We start from the raw sequence: 19,902 nt of genomic DNA, 5'->3' as shown, positions 1-19,902 counted from the left end.
ATCCAATACCAATATTCTTTATAAATCTCACCTTAGGCACTAATAACATAGCTGTATCACAAGAGTCATTTGCATTCTTTATATTTATTAGACCATCTTGTGCCAGCCCTATTTGTGGTCATTGAAACAATTTCAAAATAAACACGATTGGAACTAATTTGTGATAATTAGATCTTCATATTTTTCAAATTTCTCAAAAATGTTAGATGCCCTATAGCTTAATATAGCATAATATAAATTACTCATAAAATCACGCCTATAACTTAAAAAAGAAAAGCTGATAAGCTTACTTTTGCAGATTAAACCGACATTACTTCACTATCCAATAATCCCAAATTAGTTCCAATCGTGTTAATATCAAACATGTAACACTTGGCAGGGAACATGACACAAACCATGCATTAATTACCTGGAACATCTATCTTACTTTGTTTCTGATTGTCATCCACTTATTTCGTGATATTTGTTGATTGGCTGCGACAGGCTCTTTGGATTTATTTTTAACTCTGGTGACAGAGGTGCAGTAACAATGAATGACAACCACGACATGACAGCTAGACAAGTAAACAAGCTGAAAAATAAAATGTACATACACACTTGCATTATAGTATCATTTACATAAACAAAAATAACTGATCATTCTCTATCAATATGTTAGAACTGAACTCGAGTATGGTTTCTGACTCCTCAGCTTCGCCTAGGTGTTTTCTCTCTCTGTCCTGGCAGTCTAAATGGAAATGTTGATAATTTCTTTTGTGAAAGGAGAGTAATTATTTTACCCATAAATAAGTAATGTCGATAGAAATTCACGATGCGAGTTTTAATTTTGCTCAGACGGCTTTTTACGCCAAATATTTCAAGTTAATTATCGAGAAACGATAGTTCCACTACCTCTTTTGTCGATGTAAAGGTCTTTTTTAGTGTTAGGTGAATTGAAAAAAATTGCTTTCGTTCAGCACAAACATGACATCTGATGATATATTTAAAGAGGTTAAACGTCAAGGTATCAGAGAAACCCTTCAAATTCTCATTCACGATATGGCTTATCATAAGGAACAATGCATGTGAACACTTTTCTTCGGCTTTATTTTTTTATTCACTGGGTGCAAGAGACTACGGCATTAGGTAAGTAGAATATGAACATTTTAGACGTATAAGACGAAGATGAAATACATTGGCATCTTGTATAGCTCACACCTGATCACGTTGGAGATGGGGTAACTTTAAAGCCAGCATTTTGACATTTGTAAAGGTTTATAAGATTTATATGAGCGTTAGATTCTTTTTCATCCCTTGCTGTTGTTCAGTATTTTCTTTTATCATATGGTATGCGTTTTGTTGTACTGCTCCATTTGCTTATAAGCTTTACTTTTATATTTTAAAATTCTGATCGCCTGCTCCAATTCTGCGTGTTTTTTTCGATCGGGATGGTGCGGAACACATTTATTGTGTAAATAATTGTTTTACCTAATGACCTTGTAGAGCTCAGTTTGATTAACGTTTTGGAGGAGAGAAGGCTACCTTATGGTGTCTTTTTGTGACCAAATGAATAATTAGAGCGAGAGATACTAATTTATCGCCACAAGCGTTTAACAGATGTATATTTGAGTCGCTTGTCGATGATTTCCTTTATTTAGTCGTCCCATAATGTTTTCATCAGCTTGATCAACATAGAAGCTGTGCTTTAGCAACCGTGTAATCCATTTTAGAAATCTGCACTATGCATTCAAGCAACCAGATTCAGAGAGTTTAGAATGTGCAAACTCCTCATAGCTTCTTAAAATGCATCTTCGTTATAAGTTTGATATGGAAGGTCCCATGATGCTTATGAGAGATGCACCCTGTTAATTTACAGTGAACGTCATGGACAAGTACTACATGTACTCTCAAGTGCACGAAAATCACAAAGTAAACACAACTTTACGAGGTCTACTGTTATTTTCATCTTCACTTTCAAATAATTAGAGTCCATTTCCCAATATCGCCTGTTCCTTTGCCGTATCAGCATGAGTCCCATTTATGCTGCGTCAGACACGAGACGAAGTCAAGTGTCTGATGACGCAGCACAAATGACACGAATGCTGATACCACGCAAGGAACTGGCGTTACCTTGTAATAGCCTGTTTATCATTTTGCCATGCCCAGGTTTTTTAATTATAGGGAAACCTTTAATTTTAGGCTTTAATTTATCCTGCCTTGCGCATAACTATGAAATTGTGTAAACAGGCTTCATCCTTAAACTGCAGTCCTACGACCTGGTTCAGAAGTCAACCCCTGGCGCGACAAATCCTCCATATATCAATGAACATAATAAGAAAAAAAGACATTTGGTCTAAATATAGTTGAATTAGTAAAACTTTTTTTAGTAAGTTATATGTTATTACAATCGCTACCGATCGAAGACTTCCCCCTGCTTTCCTGATTTCGATAGCGTTCAGTCGGTCAAATGGAGCGGAGAGAGGCGGCCATTTTGTTTGCTTACCTGAGAGTTGCTATGTCAACAGGCATCGCGCGCGATATCGCTGTAACGCTGCGCGCCCACCACCTTTTCGGACGTAGACCGTGCCATTAGAACGATACAGTGTTTGCTAGAGCTTATCTGAAAAATTACAGAAACTTTGATGTAATGACCACTTGATAACTTTACAAGATTCAACATATTATTCCCGTATTTCACTACCTGAAACATCCTTCGTCCTCAAAGCCCTTCAAATTTTCATGTCGCTAACATAGCATCGTAGGAGAGGGCGGCAGCCATTTTGTTTGTTTACTTTGTTTACGATGAATGTGCAAATGCGGTTCGGGAACACCCCAAAACTGATGAAGTTCATCGTACATATCTCGACGTTTGCCCTAAAATATCACGACTGATATTTTACTGTAAACGTCACCAGGATGTGGGCATATGACAAACAGATGGTATATCATAGCCATTGGATGTGTAAAAATATGAAGGGAAATAGACTATTGGCTTAACTATAGCAGGGCAATATGCACTTATAAGTCTCTGACCAGCATTTTATGGTTCGCTACCCGGCGGCAGGGCAACGAAAGCTATCCGACAATATAAGAGGTATGTCACTCCGGGACTAAGTGAACTTTATCCAAGCAATTTTTGCAATGTGTGAAACAATGTAGACAACAGAAGTGAGTTCAGAAATACAATTGATGATCCTGGTAGCAATGGAGATTAAGACGTTGTAATACTTTTTGACCTTGCCACAACGTACGTGAAAACACCGACTTTCGTTTCCTCTTGTGGATCAGTGTAAAAAAAATTGTATACATGCATGTATTCAGGCAATAATGTATAATGTGTATAGTGCTCTGAAGAAAGCCTTGCCCGTCCTAACGTATATGTCCTCATTTTCAACGTTTTGAATCAAAACGGAGTTTGCGAGCCTTAATGCTTATTGAGTTTCTTAATACCAGTATTTCAATATGTTGCCCAGTCCATTAACGATTTGCCATACTATAAGTAACATATATGTGACGCATTCGCTCTGAAGTAAGAATCATAAGCACTGAATATGGATATCTACGAGTACAGTCTATTTACTATTATCATTTACCCTGCTCAAATCGCTCAATCCTGATGACATTTACCTTAAAATACCAGCCTTGATATTTGACGATCAATGTTGAGCTGTGCACGATAAACGTCAACAGGTGTGGAGTTTTCCGAAATACACTAATTCTTGCAGTTTGAAAGTAAACAAAATGAAAAAACTAAGTGGCTACTGCTCTCCGCAATTGTTGACATGGCTACTCTCAGTGTAAACAAAGAAAATTTCCGCCATTCTCCCCTCCGTACGACGATCAAAATCGCGAGATATTTAAAAAAGAAGAAATGTTTTGATCGATAACGATTGTAATAACAAATTGCCCAATGAAACCAGTGTTAGTCCAGTGTTACAAGAAACACATCGCTATTCCCCTCGGCCTCCGGCCTAGGGAATAGCGATTTGTTTCTTGTAACCTACGACCCCTCGCGGTAATAAACGGCACATTAGCCCTAAGTACCAGGTAATAAGTGCTTTATATCTATCTATCTATCTATCTATCTATCTATCTATCTATCTATCTATCTATCTATCTATCTATCTATCTATATATATATATATATATATATATATATATATATCTATATATATATATATATATATATATATATATATATATATATATATATATATATATATGCCCACACCCAATACCCAATATATATATAAATACCCACACTTTAACCATTCGACTTCTGGGTTCGAAGGAAAGCGGGGCAGTTTCCTGCTCGCCTTTTTTTATTGTTTTAACCTTGATAAAGTGGGATTACTCCCACGAAACGTCGGTGTAACAGCTACCGCTGCATGGAAAACATGTCTCCGATCATCAACGACCACAGCAGGAGAATCGCTACAATCCAGTATGATGCTACACAGAAGGCATGCAACTGCCAAAAGAATGAAAACTGTCCCGTAAATAGAAACTGCCAAGTGACATTTGTATTATACAAAGCCAAACTGAAAGCAGAAAATGAATACCAAAATGCTACTACAGACAAACAGAATCAACATTCAAAAGCCGTTACACCAACCACAGGTACTACAAATAGCGCCGAACTTGCAAAACACACATGGAATCTCAACACGGAGGACTACCATTCACCATCAGCTAGTCCATCGTCACCATGGCAACAGCATACACCAACGAAACAAACGCTGCAATTTGTGCCTCGTAGGAAAACTGCATAATCAACGCCGACATGAACAGTCTATTCAACAAAAGGTCAGAGCTTGTGCCCGAATGTCGTCATGTAATCAAATTATACTTGGTGAATTATAACTGATATCCCACCTCATGGGTGCCACCTAACTTTATATGTATTCCAGGTCTAAGTAATCAGGAGAGCCTTATTGAATTTCTCACGTATGCAATACGCACAAGGCAACCCATTTTACTGTAGTAGTCAAACATTTTACTTTTGCTTTGTTACAGTTATAAAAGCATTGTTGCGAGGAGATAAGAATTTTACCATTCCATATGATGCGTTGAAAGACATTATTAGTATGCTTGATTTCCTCATCGACAACATATTTGTTGAAGCTGGAGGACACATTTTCCAACAGTGTATAAGAACAAATATGGGTACTAACCGTGCTCCCTTGCTTGCGAACTTATTTCTTTACTCTTTCGAGGCAGAATTTATTCAGAATTTAACCAAACAGATAAAGGTCTCTGTAGCTGGAACTTTCAACTTTACATTTAGATACATAGACGATGCTATTTCAATGAATTAAGTGACTATATCGCCATGATTTATCCTCCAGAATTGGAGATTAAAGGACCTACAGAAACGGCCTCTTCTGCTTCATATCTGGATATTTTCCTTGAATTTTACTCTAATGGTCACCTTTCTACTAGGTTATATGACAAGCGAGATGATTTCAACTTCAGTATTATCAATTTCCCGCACATCATCAGTAATATTCCGCTCTCACCAGCTTATGGGGTATATATTTCCCAGCTTATTCGATATGCAAGAGCATGCAGTTCATATGGTGATTTTGTAGAGAGACATGTCTATCTCTCTTACAAACTATAAAATCAAAGTTACACCGGAGAAAGACTTGTCTCTACATTCAAACGCTTTTTTGGCAGGTATCGCAAGCTGGTAGATGAATACAGCATCTCTCGTCGACAAATATCTTTCTTTCATGAATTTGACTTTTTGCGTACCGTAGCTTTACTGTCTGTTCTGTGCTGTTTTGTGTCTATAGTTATAAGTAGTGCATTACGAATTTTGACCTAGTGTTATGGGTTACGGATAGGTATGATTGCGATTATATTTCGCCTCTGAACTTCAAATACATGGAAATATATATGTCCGTTCTTTCAGAAAATGTTGCACTCCACAAAGTAGTGGACGTGGTCCCCAACAGCGGGAATACAACCAGCTTGCCTTATTTGAGTGATGGTGACCAAGGCACATGTGCTGTAACTACAAAGAAAGTAAACGAGCCTACTTTTGTTATCGACTTAGGAGGTTATTACAGCGTGATAAACGTTATCATGGACCAAGTACATGCTAACTGTAAATCTGGAGGTAAGTATAAAAATTGTATGTATTGACATATGGCGAAGCCAGACCACGGTATCAGTTAATGAGACAAGCTATGTCAAAATCAACAATGTCAAAAGCCAAGTGGCTAGAAAAAAGAGCCTTGTTTATTTTGAAGAAACTTATTTTTTCGTTAATTTATAACTGACTGACGCTCTCAAGAACGTAGAAGAAATTTTGCGTTTTACATTGTTCACCAGTAAACCTTTGCAACGTAAACGTTTACTTGTTCGATTAACGGGAGGTGGATTTCCATAACTATATGTAAGCATGCCAGCCTATTAAAAGGGAGGCTGTGCAGGTAAGCCGACAATTAGCCGTTATTTGCGAGAGATTAAAGAATCGCATAAGTTACAAATAAGCCAGATATAGGATTTAGCTTTCAAGGATGCTAGAGGCTGTTATATCTATGCATTAATTTTATTGAAATGCAAAGTTGTCACACCAAGTTGTTTAAAAACGAACCACCTATAACAAAGTACGGAGCACAAAGTACTTACAACAAGGGAATCATAGATTTTCAAAGGCATATACCACTTGCTTCAGGAACGTCCATATAGATTTTATCCTCTCTACAACATGGAACCATGTTTACCTCACATCTACTTTGTTTTACTTTGCAGTATCTTATAAAAACATCAAAATAACGATAGGTAGCTCTTACGATATTACTGAAAATGAAAGATGTTTTCGAGGAGATATTGAGAATACATATTCTCGGCATTCAGTTGAATGTTCTGAGCCTATCATTGGAAGATACGCCACACTGACAAAATTAAAACAATCATCATTGCCAAAGAGGAACATGTGTTTGTGCGAAATGGAAGTATTGGGGCGATTTGTTGGTAAGTACACATCAATGGGACTTGAAAACACCTCTTCGAGATATTGAAAAATCCCAGTCAGTAAGGTATCTCTTTCTCATATTCGATTCCTCTGTTGGCTTTACCTTGGCACAGATTTTGCTCAATAAATTCCCGCTTATTTTACTTGCAGACGTTTGAGAGGGTTTATTCTTCCTTTGCTTTCTCATACAAACCACTTTAGGTGCCTATTGATAAATGTCCATTAACCCAATTATCTCAACGACTGCGCCACAAAAACGTAATTATACCCTGCAACACATCGCGCTACCCGTTGGCAACTGCTGAAGAATCCTGTAATATAGCCACATTTGTAAAACGTATCTATATTTGAGATGGTGAAGTATACACGGGGTATAATTACCAAGATGCATTTCCTTGGGATTTAGGAAAAGGCGTTGGTCAAGCAAAATATGCAGAGAAATAACGTACTTATATAACAGAAAAAGAAGTCATGAGCGTTATTAAGCATAGCTACTGTATTGACCATTTCTTGGTCTTCTAGACCGGCATTGTTTTCTGGAAAAATCAAAATGAAATGTTAAACTTGTAAAAAAACTTAATGTACATGCGCAGTGAAACTGCTTTGAAAATATGCCTTTTACTGTCCAATGACAATGAAAAATTACACACTCAAATGTACATAGGGCAGGTGACCTATTGTGCTTTGAAATAGCAAATATTTAATCAGACAAGTCTTATGATACATGCCGAGGTACTTGCTAATTCAGAGTTGCTGTTTATCAGGTCAGAAAATAGGCGGAGACAACACACTTCATCCGATTCACTGACAGTCGGTTAGAACTTAGGCGTACTGAGCACGTATAGACATTCCTAGACAAACCCTACGCGTCTCGGACAATACCTCCGGTGCACGATGTACTCGGACATAAATCCCGGTATTTTGTGAATAACCTTACTATTGTACACCTTTTTAGTCCTACTTTACCTGAAAAAAAAAGTCGAAATTTAGGCGTTTTTTGGATGCTTCTCGCGTACTGCACTGAGTGATCGCGAGCAGACTGGGAACGCGTTCAGCGCTTCCGCTAAGCGCGCAGAAGAAAATTTCAACCCGCGCTGCGCAGAGCACATTGTAGAATTTCTACGTCAGCACACAGTCCCTAGATAGAGGGACTGTGGTCAGCAGCATAATTTCACTCGAATTCACAGGTTTTGGACCGACCACGATTTGATTTGGGAAGTAATGAATGCTAAGAAGTATATATTTTTGTAAAAAATGTAAAATATTCTCTTCTTTTTCTCGTGTTGACGTAAAGGTGTTATGAAGTCAAAGGTCAAATAGAGTCCAATAACACCTAATTTATTGTACTCCGCGTCAAAGTTATTGGACTCCACGTCACCTGATGCCGAAACTTACTATACGACGAAACTCCATAGGTTACAGACACAGGTGTATAATAATCATACAGTATCGTCTGAATAAGTTTAAGGTTAAACTCCAAAGACATGCTATCAAACATTTTATGTTCTATTCTATCCAACTGGTGGGATGGTAATTATGACGATATCAACGCAACAATCTTTCTCTAAGAGACAAAATCCAAGTAATAAATATATCGACAAATAATTCTTAAGAGCAATATGACATGGCGTCGGAATGTCGATCTAAATTCGTTGAATTTACCAGTCAAACGTTTGGTCATCCTTAAATTATAGATGATAAAGTATAAACACTGCTTCAATGCCGTGCCTGTCTAAGAATGTCGTCAGAGTTTTTCTCGGTCTTTTAGTGCGATTATTTTAACCATTGACTCAACGTCATTTTTCATTGTTTTAACAATTGCAACTCCTTGCGCTTTATCAGTAGAAGTTCTTGCGCACCGTGACCAGTTAAATCAAACTCATCAGATGGTAATAAAAATGCAAATGTTGTAAATATTGAGGCATAAAAGTATGTAAAATCTATTCCAGACAATTCATGCCCAGTGCCGATTGGTTGCTTCTTTAATTTTTCGGGTCAATTTATGTTTCTGTTTAATTTCCAATCATTTAATACACAAACACAGATCATGAGGAATGAATATAGTATTTTTTCATATATGCTAAGCTTGTATCACAATTATCCTGTTGTTCAGAGAGTACTGATGTGGTCCCATTTTTTCTACACATTGTAAGATCCGAGGTGCCAACATCGCTACATATGTTCTCATTTCGCATATACCTTCAAACATCGCTTCTTGAATTAGATGTTTTTTTTCAGGTATTAATATATTAATCAAATTATTTTCACTGTAGCAGTAACTACTTACAGCTAAGCGTACGCGTTGGTGTGTCCATATAGAGTCATAAAACAGCTAAGTTAACAGAATTTATGACACTCCAAAACGTCATTCTGTAATGTTGTTTGCTTTAAGAATTTGGACATTACACTAAACTACAAGCACAGTTTTACCAAAAATCCCAAATAACGTACAAATTGACATTCGTATGGATTGCAACTGACACCATTCAACGTTCACTGTCCTGTACCACGTTTTTCATGTCACTCTCCTCTGCTGAAGAGTACGAGTCTGGTCGACAATACATCTTGACATGACCGCTATACAGCAAGTTTCCTGTTGGCGAGTTTTGATATCATGGTTGTAAATATTTTGAGCATAGCCACAAATGAGCCACTGAAATACAAGAGAGAGAGGATGCACATATCATTAAGTTTCCGATTCGTACAGTGACTAAGAGAGATCATTATCATGTTCCCTGTAAATTTCGGTCACTCCATAAAAGTATAACCTTTTTGTAGGTCGTTTTCAAAAGGTTAGTATTACAATGTTGATTTGTTGCTGCACGTCAAACTCGAACACACAGGTCGAATACGACACGATTTCGATGAAACGTCGTGCAATATCCACATAGCACAGTCAGCAATATGTTATTTCGGCTTGATGTTACTCATATTACATTAATTTTGAGAACGGCGTCTCAAGCTCAAAATGAGTATTACAGCATGTTTTGAGATAAATACGTCTGAAAATCTGTTTGTTATTTTGTGATTATCGATACAGAGAGACGTTCATCTTGCAAACTAAATGTTATCTGGTGAATACAGTACCCTGGCAATTATCTTTTCACAGAGCCCATCATTTCATGTCCGGATGACATCGAAGCCTCTGCACTACCGAAAGAGATGACAGCAACTGTGACTTGGGATTTTCCAACTGTCACTAATTATTCTAGAAATCTTAGAGTTTCCGGAAGTCATGATCGTGGAAGTGAATTTCATCTTGGACACACGGTCGTGACGTATACGGCCGTGGATGCTTGGGACAACTCAGTGTCATGCCAATTTACTGTTACATTGCGAGGTAAAATTGTCAGCTGAAGTTTCATCGGGGGGGGGGGTGGTTACTCGCATAGAAAATATGTATACGGGTATGTACCGCACGAATGGGTAACTTTTTCACGAAAAAATTCCTGGTGTGATATTTCAAGTATGTTAAAATCTGGTACATAGATTCTCGCCAGGGATGGCAAGAACGTATCAGTTTCTTATAGCTGTGTCTTACAGAAGGAATTAACAGAACTTGATGAAATGTTATAAATATATCCATATCGAACATATACTGTAAGACTAAAGAATACAAAACTGAAAAACATTTGTCAGTTGCATGTCAGCTAGTTGAAAATTTGCATATTTAATGCACTTAACTGAAACAACTGACAAACATATCATTCAAAACATAAGAACATATAAATGATTTGAACGATATGTTGCAGGGTAATGTCGTACAGGTTGCCGGTAATTTGCTTATATTACAAACTTTAACACCTGGCTGTACATTTCTGAAATACATTTAACGGTCTTTTAAAATCCAAAACTTGTGGAAAACAAGCAATTTATTAGAAACGAATGTATAAATATACACAACTACACATAACCCACGATTTGAAGTTCTTAAACGGTTGTTTCCTCAGCTACTTATTTACGCTCAGAACTTGGTGCAAAATAATGGAACCATTGACAAATTTAACAACGCTGTGCCCCATGTCATTGATGTAACCACCATAGTCAATTTCAGTTATCTACGTAACGTCACAACTGTTGGCTTTACGAGAGGATAATGTTTTGTGTTAAGATGACTTATTAACATGGCGATTTTAAGGCATCAAACAGTCGTTTTGAATTGCCATGATTGATGTTCCTACATGAGACTTAACTGAAAGTGAAATTTAAAGGTCTTGCCTTCGCTTTTGATGGAAGGAACGTCAGTGGAAGAATTGAGTTGGCCCGATTATCAGTCTTAGCATTGAGGGGTTCGAAAAGTCAACAAATGGGACGCTGAAAAATGTATAGAACTTCATGACCGTCAACACTCTCATCCAATTTTAAATGACTGCATCTTTCCTTCTTTCTATACTTTTGAGATTGTTAACATTTCACAGATAAGTGAAAGTTCATACCATAAATTACTCTTTCTGAATTTCGTCTATCAGAAGGCTATTTTACGGGCTTTATTCTCAAAGGTATCTTATTTTTACATTGACTTTAATAGAATCGTTACTGGACGAAATTATGAGAAACCTATCAAGTATGGGAAAGGGGAATGAAGTGTCGGACAACGTCGTCGCTGAGGTAATATGACGATTTTGTAACGCAGCGGTAGAAACATAATTACCAACTCACCAGCGTTCACCACAAAATATGTTAGACCTCATGTTTTATCTGCCTTGTCTCTAGACTGGCGTCAAATTAATTGATTGGTACTCGAACTCCTATACTCGTACTATTTCAATTCTTTTGACAACTAGCTCCAAATATGTGCGTTTGGTCACATTGAAGGACAGCAATCTTCATGTAAACTGAGTATTAAATCGATCTTGTGGTGATTCAGTTCATCTCTACGAACTTTTAGTGCGTTCACAAGACTTCGTCGAGACCTACCAAAGTACATAATCTAAATTATGGACAGAGTTCCTTCAGCGGCACTGTCGACGATTTAACCGCCAATTTTGATTCGAATAATGCGGTTTATAATCAACAAAAGTAGGTGACTCAGAGGCAACTAAGCAGTGAGAATTTATACCTTCTAATCGATGAGATTTGAAACTTCAGGATAACCATACTATGCATGTTACTCTATCTTTATCAACCTCGCAGCCCGAGACAATTTGCCCTTCTGGCATTGTCACCTGCTCTCGGGCACATAAACATGTGTAGTCCGGCAATAATGTATGATCTTTAATTGGAAGGATCTTGCTCTAAAACAAAGTATACAGCATAACCATTTCCCCTGTGACACCCACACTCGTCTTTGTAGATAAAACTACCCGCTCATATTAAAAAGAAGAGAATTGTATTGGAGTCAGCATGCAGGTCTGCAAGACCGACAAGAATTCACAGTCTGTATAGGAGATATATCTTTTTTTGTCCTGACCAAGCAAGTGTGTCGTTATCAATACATTCGTGGCAACTATTGTAACATTAATGTTTCATTTTTTTAAAATTTGATGTAAGCTTTCTTCAAAGTCAGCAATTAGGTATAACTCAGTAAAAAAACACACTCTACGACGGTATATCACGAGATTTTGACAAGTTCGTGACATATAAGCACCATCTATAACATAATACATTCATGGAGTAAACCATATATGCTTAGGTGTTTTATTGCTATTATATCATAATAGAATATTGGAATTCTGCCCTTAAAATGGATTCCTTCTAGCTTGCGTGTTCAAACCGTGCTGTATCGCAAATATAGAACAGATATTACATATTTTCTCATCTCAATCAATCAGATCGCTGTATTTGCGACATCAATATACTGGTATGATATGTGTGTGTATCGAAATCGAAGAATTATATATAATATAATATATATATATATATATATATATATATATATATATATATATATATATATATATATATATATATATAGTGTAGTGTTGTAGTGGATTCGCACCATCGAGCACTCTGCCAGCAATACTTGCAATGAACTTTCATATTATATTATATATATATATATATATATATATAGTCAATAAATAATTTTCAAAGATACGCATACGCGTACGCATACGCATGCAGACGAAATAAATAATGAGCATTTCAATTTTGCGTCACGTAGAGCCTAGCATAAAATATATACTAGTAAATCTGTTCATTTGTTGAATGTTAAACTCAGACTATAGCAAACATGGAGATGCTATCAGATGTTACTTTTTCGCTATCTAAAATCTACGAACGAACACCGGAAACCGAAAGTGCCATGGACATAGCTTATGGTAAGTTCCGAAAGTTAGATTGGCGTGGAGGAAGCAGGGGTGGGACAGTCAAACATATGATTATACAATGTACACCTGCAGAGAGACACTGAAAGACAATGCAGATAAGCGGTCTCAGACGGATACATCGAGACATACCGACAGACGGACATAATAGAAGCTTAAATGGAGAAGAAAAGAAGCTGATAAACTTTCAGAGATATGGCAAGACAGGACAGAGACAGAGAGGATGTGGAAGCTTTAAGTAAAAGGTGTCATGAAGTATTATTTCCTCGAATTCGCTGATGTAAATTTTATGGACAAGTTTTAACGAATTTCTTAAGAAAATTGGCACTGTAAGAAGAATTTGAATATTCCATTTTTAAATGGGTTTAGCTTTAAATAATAATGTTTCATCGAATTCTGTGCATATTGACAGAAATTTTGTCGGCACTGGACAATGGACTCACCATTTTGAGAACCCACGATAGAGTCAATAGCACAACTCTAGAGCCGGAAGAGCATTTAATAGGCGTGGTCATTGACACAGTGGAGCGTCTTTCGAAGTTTGTTCTCACCAGTGTCACACCTGGCAGCGGTTCCATTATCTTCGAAACCCCATCGATCGTGTTACATGCAGAAACAGACACTACGGAGGAAATTTCCGACACTCTCGTGTCCCTTGGAGATGGTAACAGTTTTCGGATTCCCCCGAGTGCCACGCTGCACCTGACGTCTGGTTTGACTATTAATCTTGTTGTAAGTATGGCATCTACAGCTTCATGAATGCCGTTTTTTCAAAGAAAGTTAAGAAAACAAATTAAGCTGAAATCGGCTCTCATTCAGACATTACGTCTTAAAACTGAAAGATGTAAACTTTTTCCGTGAAGAACTGTCCGGCCAAAAACTTTTTTAACCCGTGAAAACGACGTGTTGAAAGTTCATTTCACATGCATATATGCAAATCGTATGCCGCATCAGCTTCACTTGGATGCATGTACAGTTATGAAGACTCTGAGATAGAAAGGTTATACTTTTGCGTAGTCAACCACCTTAAGAGAACTTAACACACTCAAGCAAAATTTATGCATGATATTGTGGAAAACAGGGGCATCGAGATACTTGAGCCTCATCCGACTGGATGCGCAACTGGATATGGTAGATTGGTATAGGTGGAGGATTCGCGCCATAATAATCGTCAAACTTATAAACTCGAGAATCGACATTGATGAATTGTACCGAGCAATGAAATTAAATAAGAGTTCAACATCATCTTCTATATGATTCAAGTACTTTTCATCTGTGTAAACTTCAAAGTTCACGTTTTAATGATTTCTTTTTACAATTAAATACACACTGTTCTTTACTTTTTTCTGGTTTCAAAAAAACTGCGCAATCCTTATTACAGAAACGAAAGCCGGCAGCAAAGAACCGATATTTCCTCAAAACAGACCAACTGACAATGCGATGATCCATCCCCTCTCTGTAAAAATAAGTTCATCGTCTTATACGCAAGTGTGCTTGAGAAACATGGTGCAGTATTCCTAAGTAAAACGGTCTAAAATTCTTTGTGAGCATAATTGATATTTACCTGTAATCCCAGTGAGATTGCATTTCGCATCTTTCGTCTCAGGATATGCGTTTGCTTTGTGTCACCATGTTTTATTTTGATGTTGATACATAAATGTAGGCCATTCGCTTGAAAAGGACATCACTGCTAAAGATGGAAGATGGAATTGGTTTGACAGATGTGCTAAGTTTGTCATTTGCTGAAAGGAATGGTACAAGGATTGAAGGTGATTGTATTCCAAATTGAATGGTAAAGAATTAAAGACGATCAGAAAAGTTTTTGTAAAACTGTTTGGTGATAAGAAGTGACATGCTATAATTTGGCACGTTACTTTGTCAATAGTGCATCAAGGTTTTCAATGTTTTACGGCAATAATAATTAGATATCGCTATGCGGTGCCATATGACTGTTCTCTTAATGTAATCTCTAATTATTCTGTGCACCTTGGGTAAATTATAGTAGTGAGCCAAAACAAACTTTAATGACATCGTTAAAATGTGTCAAGTATAATATCACGTTTTATGAGAATGATCGAGATCATGGCGACAGCGTTACAGATCAATGAATTTGTACACACATCGTATGTGAGTACAATTTATTAGTGCTTTATTTTGCGCCTCACAAAAAAAAGTCTGTCGTCAAAATAGCTTTAGCATTCAATGTAATGTTTCGTTTAACAACAGTTGATGTTATTGCAAATAGTTCCACTAATGGTAGAAATAACTGACCGAGTCAGCGCCGAGCTAACAGTGCACATGGGCATTGTTTATTGCTTCCCTGGTCGGACTCAAGCTTACTCATAGTTGCATGGCGTACATTTCCCGCCATTTCGGCAAGACTCAGCACGACGTACACAATTTCAACGTCACTATAGCCACAAGATTTCGCTACACTTTCCCTGTGCAACCCATATATGGACTGTTAGAGAAAGATTGTAATTATTCATAAGCAGAAAATGCCGGGACATATGCAACAGTGAAATATGTCTGATTTCGTTTGGTCTTACACTTTCAGTTGCAAATGCAGATGAGGATATTGGTATTCTGTATGGCATTAATCGATCACACTCGAGCTCTGGCAGTTATGCATCAGGTGTTTATTTTAAAGCAGATGATGTAACATATTTCGGATGGACTTTTGAGGTATGTCTGAAAGTTAACAAATAATTTTAGACTGTAAACAAAGTCTAACTGACTGATTGTGCTGCTAAGTTTCATAGCTTAAATATCAGTTCTGGAAAATTATGACACTACAACTGCACTATGAGCATTATGTTACATTTTCGGAAAGTTTCACTTGCCTTGTAAATTATAGTGAACAAAGTTCTTGTTATGGATGACATTATTTTCTCAAAGTTCCCGCTTGACCAATCAACGAGGCAAAATTGCTCCTCACCATCACATTATGTAACCTCAATATTTAAGTAGTATATGTAATCAATGCAATTTAGCATATTGTTGCATGCCTTTTGTAAACCCTGGTGAAGAATAAGTAGATATTACATGTCTTTCTATAAGCAAAAATGTTTGTAGCATAAGGTCAGAACTATGGCTGTCGGTAACTATAGAAATCTAAGTACTTTCAATTTCATGTCATGCAAAGGATAAGAAAAAGGAACTGATGTTGGGCAATTTGGATAAGTGAGCTCTGTTGTTGAGCGTGCTAACATCCTTTGGATTAATAATTTCCACTTTGTAATGTATTTCCAACGGTGACCAATGTTTACAAAAAAAACGAAAATTATTGCCAACCTACCAGATTCAACGAGTTGTGTAGCAATTGCGTAATGACCCTGTCAAACGCTACACAGTGCATGATGATTGTAATATTTAGAAACATATACTCTATTCTATATCGATAGTGTTATTTTCGTGTGTGTAGATTTCGAAGCAAACTCACGGAATGAACATCGCTGTAATTAGAAGCTCCGAAATCCTGCAGTTGAACGCCACCGTACATGTACAGTTCCTTAATGAAGTCCAGCATCCGGATGATGATGATATTCGTGGTCAGAACTTCTCGAGAATTATCAGGTTTTCTGGGAGAGAAGCCAGTATTATTATTCCAAGACAGGACCCGCTGGAAAGTGGACAATGTTATATGAACGTCACAGTTCCACACAGTAAATGGTTATATTAATTTTTCTTTTCCGGTACTTTCGTCACTTCGGAGAAATAGTAATAACAGAAGATACCCGTGCATATCATGTATTGTCCTGCAGCACTTATGTAGTAAACCAGTTGATTGTGGATGATTCAAGAATCTAATAGAAAAGAGAAAACAATGATGTAACCAATTCTTGACCGTAGATTTGCACTGGCAGTAGAGCATTATATTTTGGGACTGTTGCAATCGTCCGTTTTTTAATGGCCTGATAAAAAGCAGTTATTTATCAAGTATTTTTTTCTTTCGCATAGGGCAAAGAGTAAAACTCTCACTGCTTTTGATGCAACAGACGTGCCAATACTTCAATAGACAAACAACAAGCTGGGACACTAAAGGCTGCAGGGTATGTACTAGACTTAAGAGTTGTACTGAAGATCATAACACAAATAAACAACAGAAGCGCAAAAAAGTATCATATCAGTTAGTGGAATGCCAGTTTGTGTATGTAGTCCTGGTCAATCGGCAATTCAATAAACCATTTATTCTCACATTTGAAAAGGTTATGTTAATCAATTTCCGCTAAATTACTTTAAAAACTTTGCAGCCATTTTAACTTAATCGTACATGATTGGCGTATTATGAGCTATATCTCCTACCCGTGGTCCATATTATCACAAACGTTCCTGTCGGGTGGTACACATGGCGTTGGAATTTAGTATACATAGTCTGCCATGTCTACTTACCTACATGAGAGCATAATATACATTCCTGCAGTAGGAACTCTCACAGTTACACTAATATTCAATTTATCACATTTTTCCCGTTTAGGCTTCAGAGACAACATCGAACGATTCCATCTTGTGTCTATGTAAAGACCTGCCTACTTAAATGTTTAAATGGTACCGTATCCGAAGATGCCAATTATCTTTATTATTAAGTAAAATGTAGAATTCTATTTTTGCCATCAACGTTGTAAACAATTTAAGACGTAAAATTTCTTTTCTGTCCATACTGCTTGCTTATTATGATTGACAGATAGTAAAGCAATGGAATTCAAATTTTTAAATCATTTGGTTTTCGTTTTCGCTATTCCTGGCATTAGAAAAGACGTACAGTGATTGTACTCAATTACGGATAAATGGATTTACAGATACACATCGTACGGCACTGCACAAATTGTTTATAGTTACTCAACCTTTCCTGTGGAATGCCTTTCACTCAATTCTATGATGCGAACAATTCAGAAAAGTGCCTACATACGAGCAGAACGTCTTGTGTATAGTCTTCAGCATATTGCATCATGCGTTGTATTTAGTAATGAAGAATACTACGATCAATCGGTAGCTAGCTGCCATGGGCGTTCGTTAGCTGGACACTGTCCGTGGATAGAGATATGTCCAACAGGCTATTAATGGGTGCTGGCGTACTATTTATGACGGGCCACAATTCACGTTCTGCAGAACAGATACAGTTTCACTTTAATTTACGTTATCGATTCATCTACACTGATATCCCATTACGGCTTCAACGGCGCCTTCTATATGCATGAAATGGTGACCTTCTATGTATGTGTTTACGAATTCTGTATGTAGGGACCTAGGTTATTACTGTAAAACTAAATGATGGAATCCTGGCCCAGCCAAGGAGCCTTGTGAGCCACATCATATTTTAACTTTCTGTCAATTCGATGTTTGAAAAGCAATGGTTAGGGTATCGGTCTCACTAACAGAGGATGGTGAGTTTGAGACCTGGTAAGTCAACAGTCATGCAGAGACTCACTGATGGTGCGTTTGAGACTCACTATTCTCCCCATTGCTCCAATGGGTAGTGGGTTATGGGTAACTCATCCTGTAATTAGGCATTTACCTTTTGGATGGTGGATTAAATCAATGAATCATAAATCAATAAAAGCGAACAGACTCGGATTCTGCGAATGGCCAATTTATGGTTCCACATCGTACTAGCATTTACTGTGATCTCCCTTCTTGTCATATTTTATGCATGACCTAGATACTCTTTCAAGTTGAAATTCGTCCCAAGCTGATCCAAGCTGTTAGCCTGCTCGTCGGTTTTATGTCAAGCCGACAGTTGGCTAAAGCATGTCTCTGGGCGGCCACGCTAAACATTGTCCTTATGCAGTCGCCGGTAAGGAAACATAAGCTTTCGGCTAAACTTCTTTCGCTCTGTGCATTATTAATATCATCGAGGTATAGGACCTAAACGTAAATTGAAGTGAATACGATCTATTTCTACCCTAAGCTGCAGAACGTGAATCGAGGCCTGTAAAATTTAGCACGCTTGCAGGCGGCACTTGTGCACGGGGCTCTTGTATTAGGCCTACCCACGTAGTCCTTGACGTTGTTCAACTAACGAATGCCTGTGGTAGCTTTTTATACATAAGAGAACGTTCACAAATCCGGTTTTTGCTGATCGAAATAAAAGAAACTTAGTATGACTTGTAAACGTAGCACGGTCTGGTTTTTATGCTTACGTTGTTTTAGTGTGATTTCTGACCAGGACAATATGTCGTTCAGCACATGACATAATAGTGAACTGACAGCTTGACTGTAATCGTGACTCGAGTGCACATCGGCTCAGTATCATATGGCCTGGCTATAGTAGGGTCTTCATGAAGTTTTTTAAAAGGTTTGATCGGCGATTCAAAGGATTTTGCGTGGCAGAATTTAGGTGACGCGTGGGTGAAGATCATTGAAGATGGCGAAACGTCTCTGTGACATTATTGATGAGTTTAATCATACTACACTGGGGGGGTGTAATCCTAATGCAAGCGCCACGTGGCATGGTTCACGATTCATGTTTTATGATTCACGATTCACGTTCTGCAGTTTAAGCTAAGAACATATGCATTTTCATTCAAATTAACTTTATCGATTTAGTACACTGATAAATCATCATTAAGATTTCGATAGCGTCTTTGAATGCATGAAGTAGTGGCCTGCGATACGTGTGTAGTACGAATTCTCACGTAGAGGCTGAGGTTATTACAGTGAGGACCCGGCAGA

The 19,902-nt window shown here is 37.5% G+C and overlaps 1 protein-coding gene across 1 annotated transcript; it reads left to right on the top strand.

Annotated features, from left to right (window-relative positions):
- Positions 1-956: 956 nt before the first annotated feature.
- LOC139138722 (uncharacterized) lies at positions 957-19,340 on the top strand. The gene is made up of 12 exons (XM_070707233.1): positions 957-1,125; positions 5,897-6,103; positions 6,742-6,963; positions 10,074-10,304; positions 11,493-11,572; positions 13,125-13,224; positions 13,643-13,962; positions 14,894-14,999; positions 15,788-15,915; positions 16,655-16,895; positions 17,191-17,282; positions 17,708-19,340. Exons 1-12 carry the CDS (start codon positions 1,059-1,061, stop codon positions 17,765-17,767), a joined length of 1,854 nt encoding a protein of 617 aa, XP_070563334.1. The 5' UTR covers positions 957-1,058; the 3' UTR covers positions 17,768-19,340.
- Positions 19,341-19,902: the final 562 nt, after the last annotated feature.

This window comes from Ptychodera flava, chromosome 8 (assembly GCF_041260155.1).
Source record: "Ptychodera flava strain L36383 chromosome 8, AS_Pfla_20210202, whole genome shotgun sequence".
NCBI classification, from domain to species: domain Eukaryota; kingdom Metazoa; phylum Hemichordata; class Enteropneusta; family Ptychoderidae; genus Ptychodera; species Ptychodera flava.
Note: the sequence above shows the minus strand (reverse complement) of the source record. Positions and strands in the feature narration are given on the sequence as shown.

Coding starts and splice junctions, on each gene's coding strand:
- LOC139138722 (XM_070707233.1), top strand. CDS start 1,059: ATGCATGTGAACACTTTTCTTCGGCTTTATTTTTTTATTCACTGGGTG. Junction 11,573..13,124: donor CGGACAACGTCGTCGCTGAG/GTAATATGACGA, acceptor TGTTAAACTCAG/ACTATAGCAAACATGGAGAT. Junction 16,896..17,190: donor GAACGTCACAGTTCCACACA/GTAAATGGTTAT, acceptor TCTTTCGCATAG/GGCAAAGAGTAAAACTCTCA.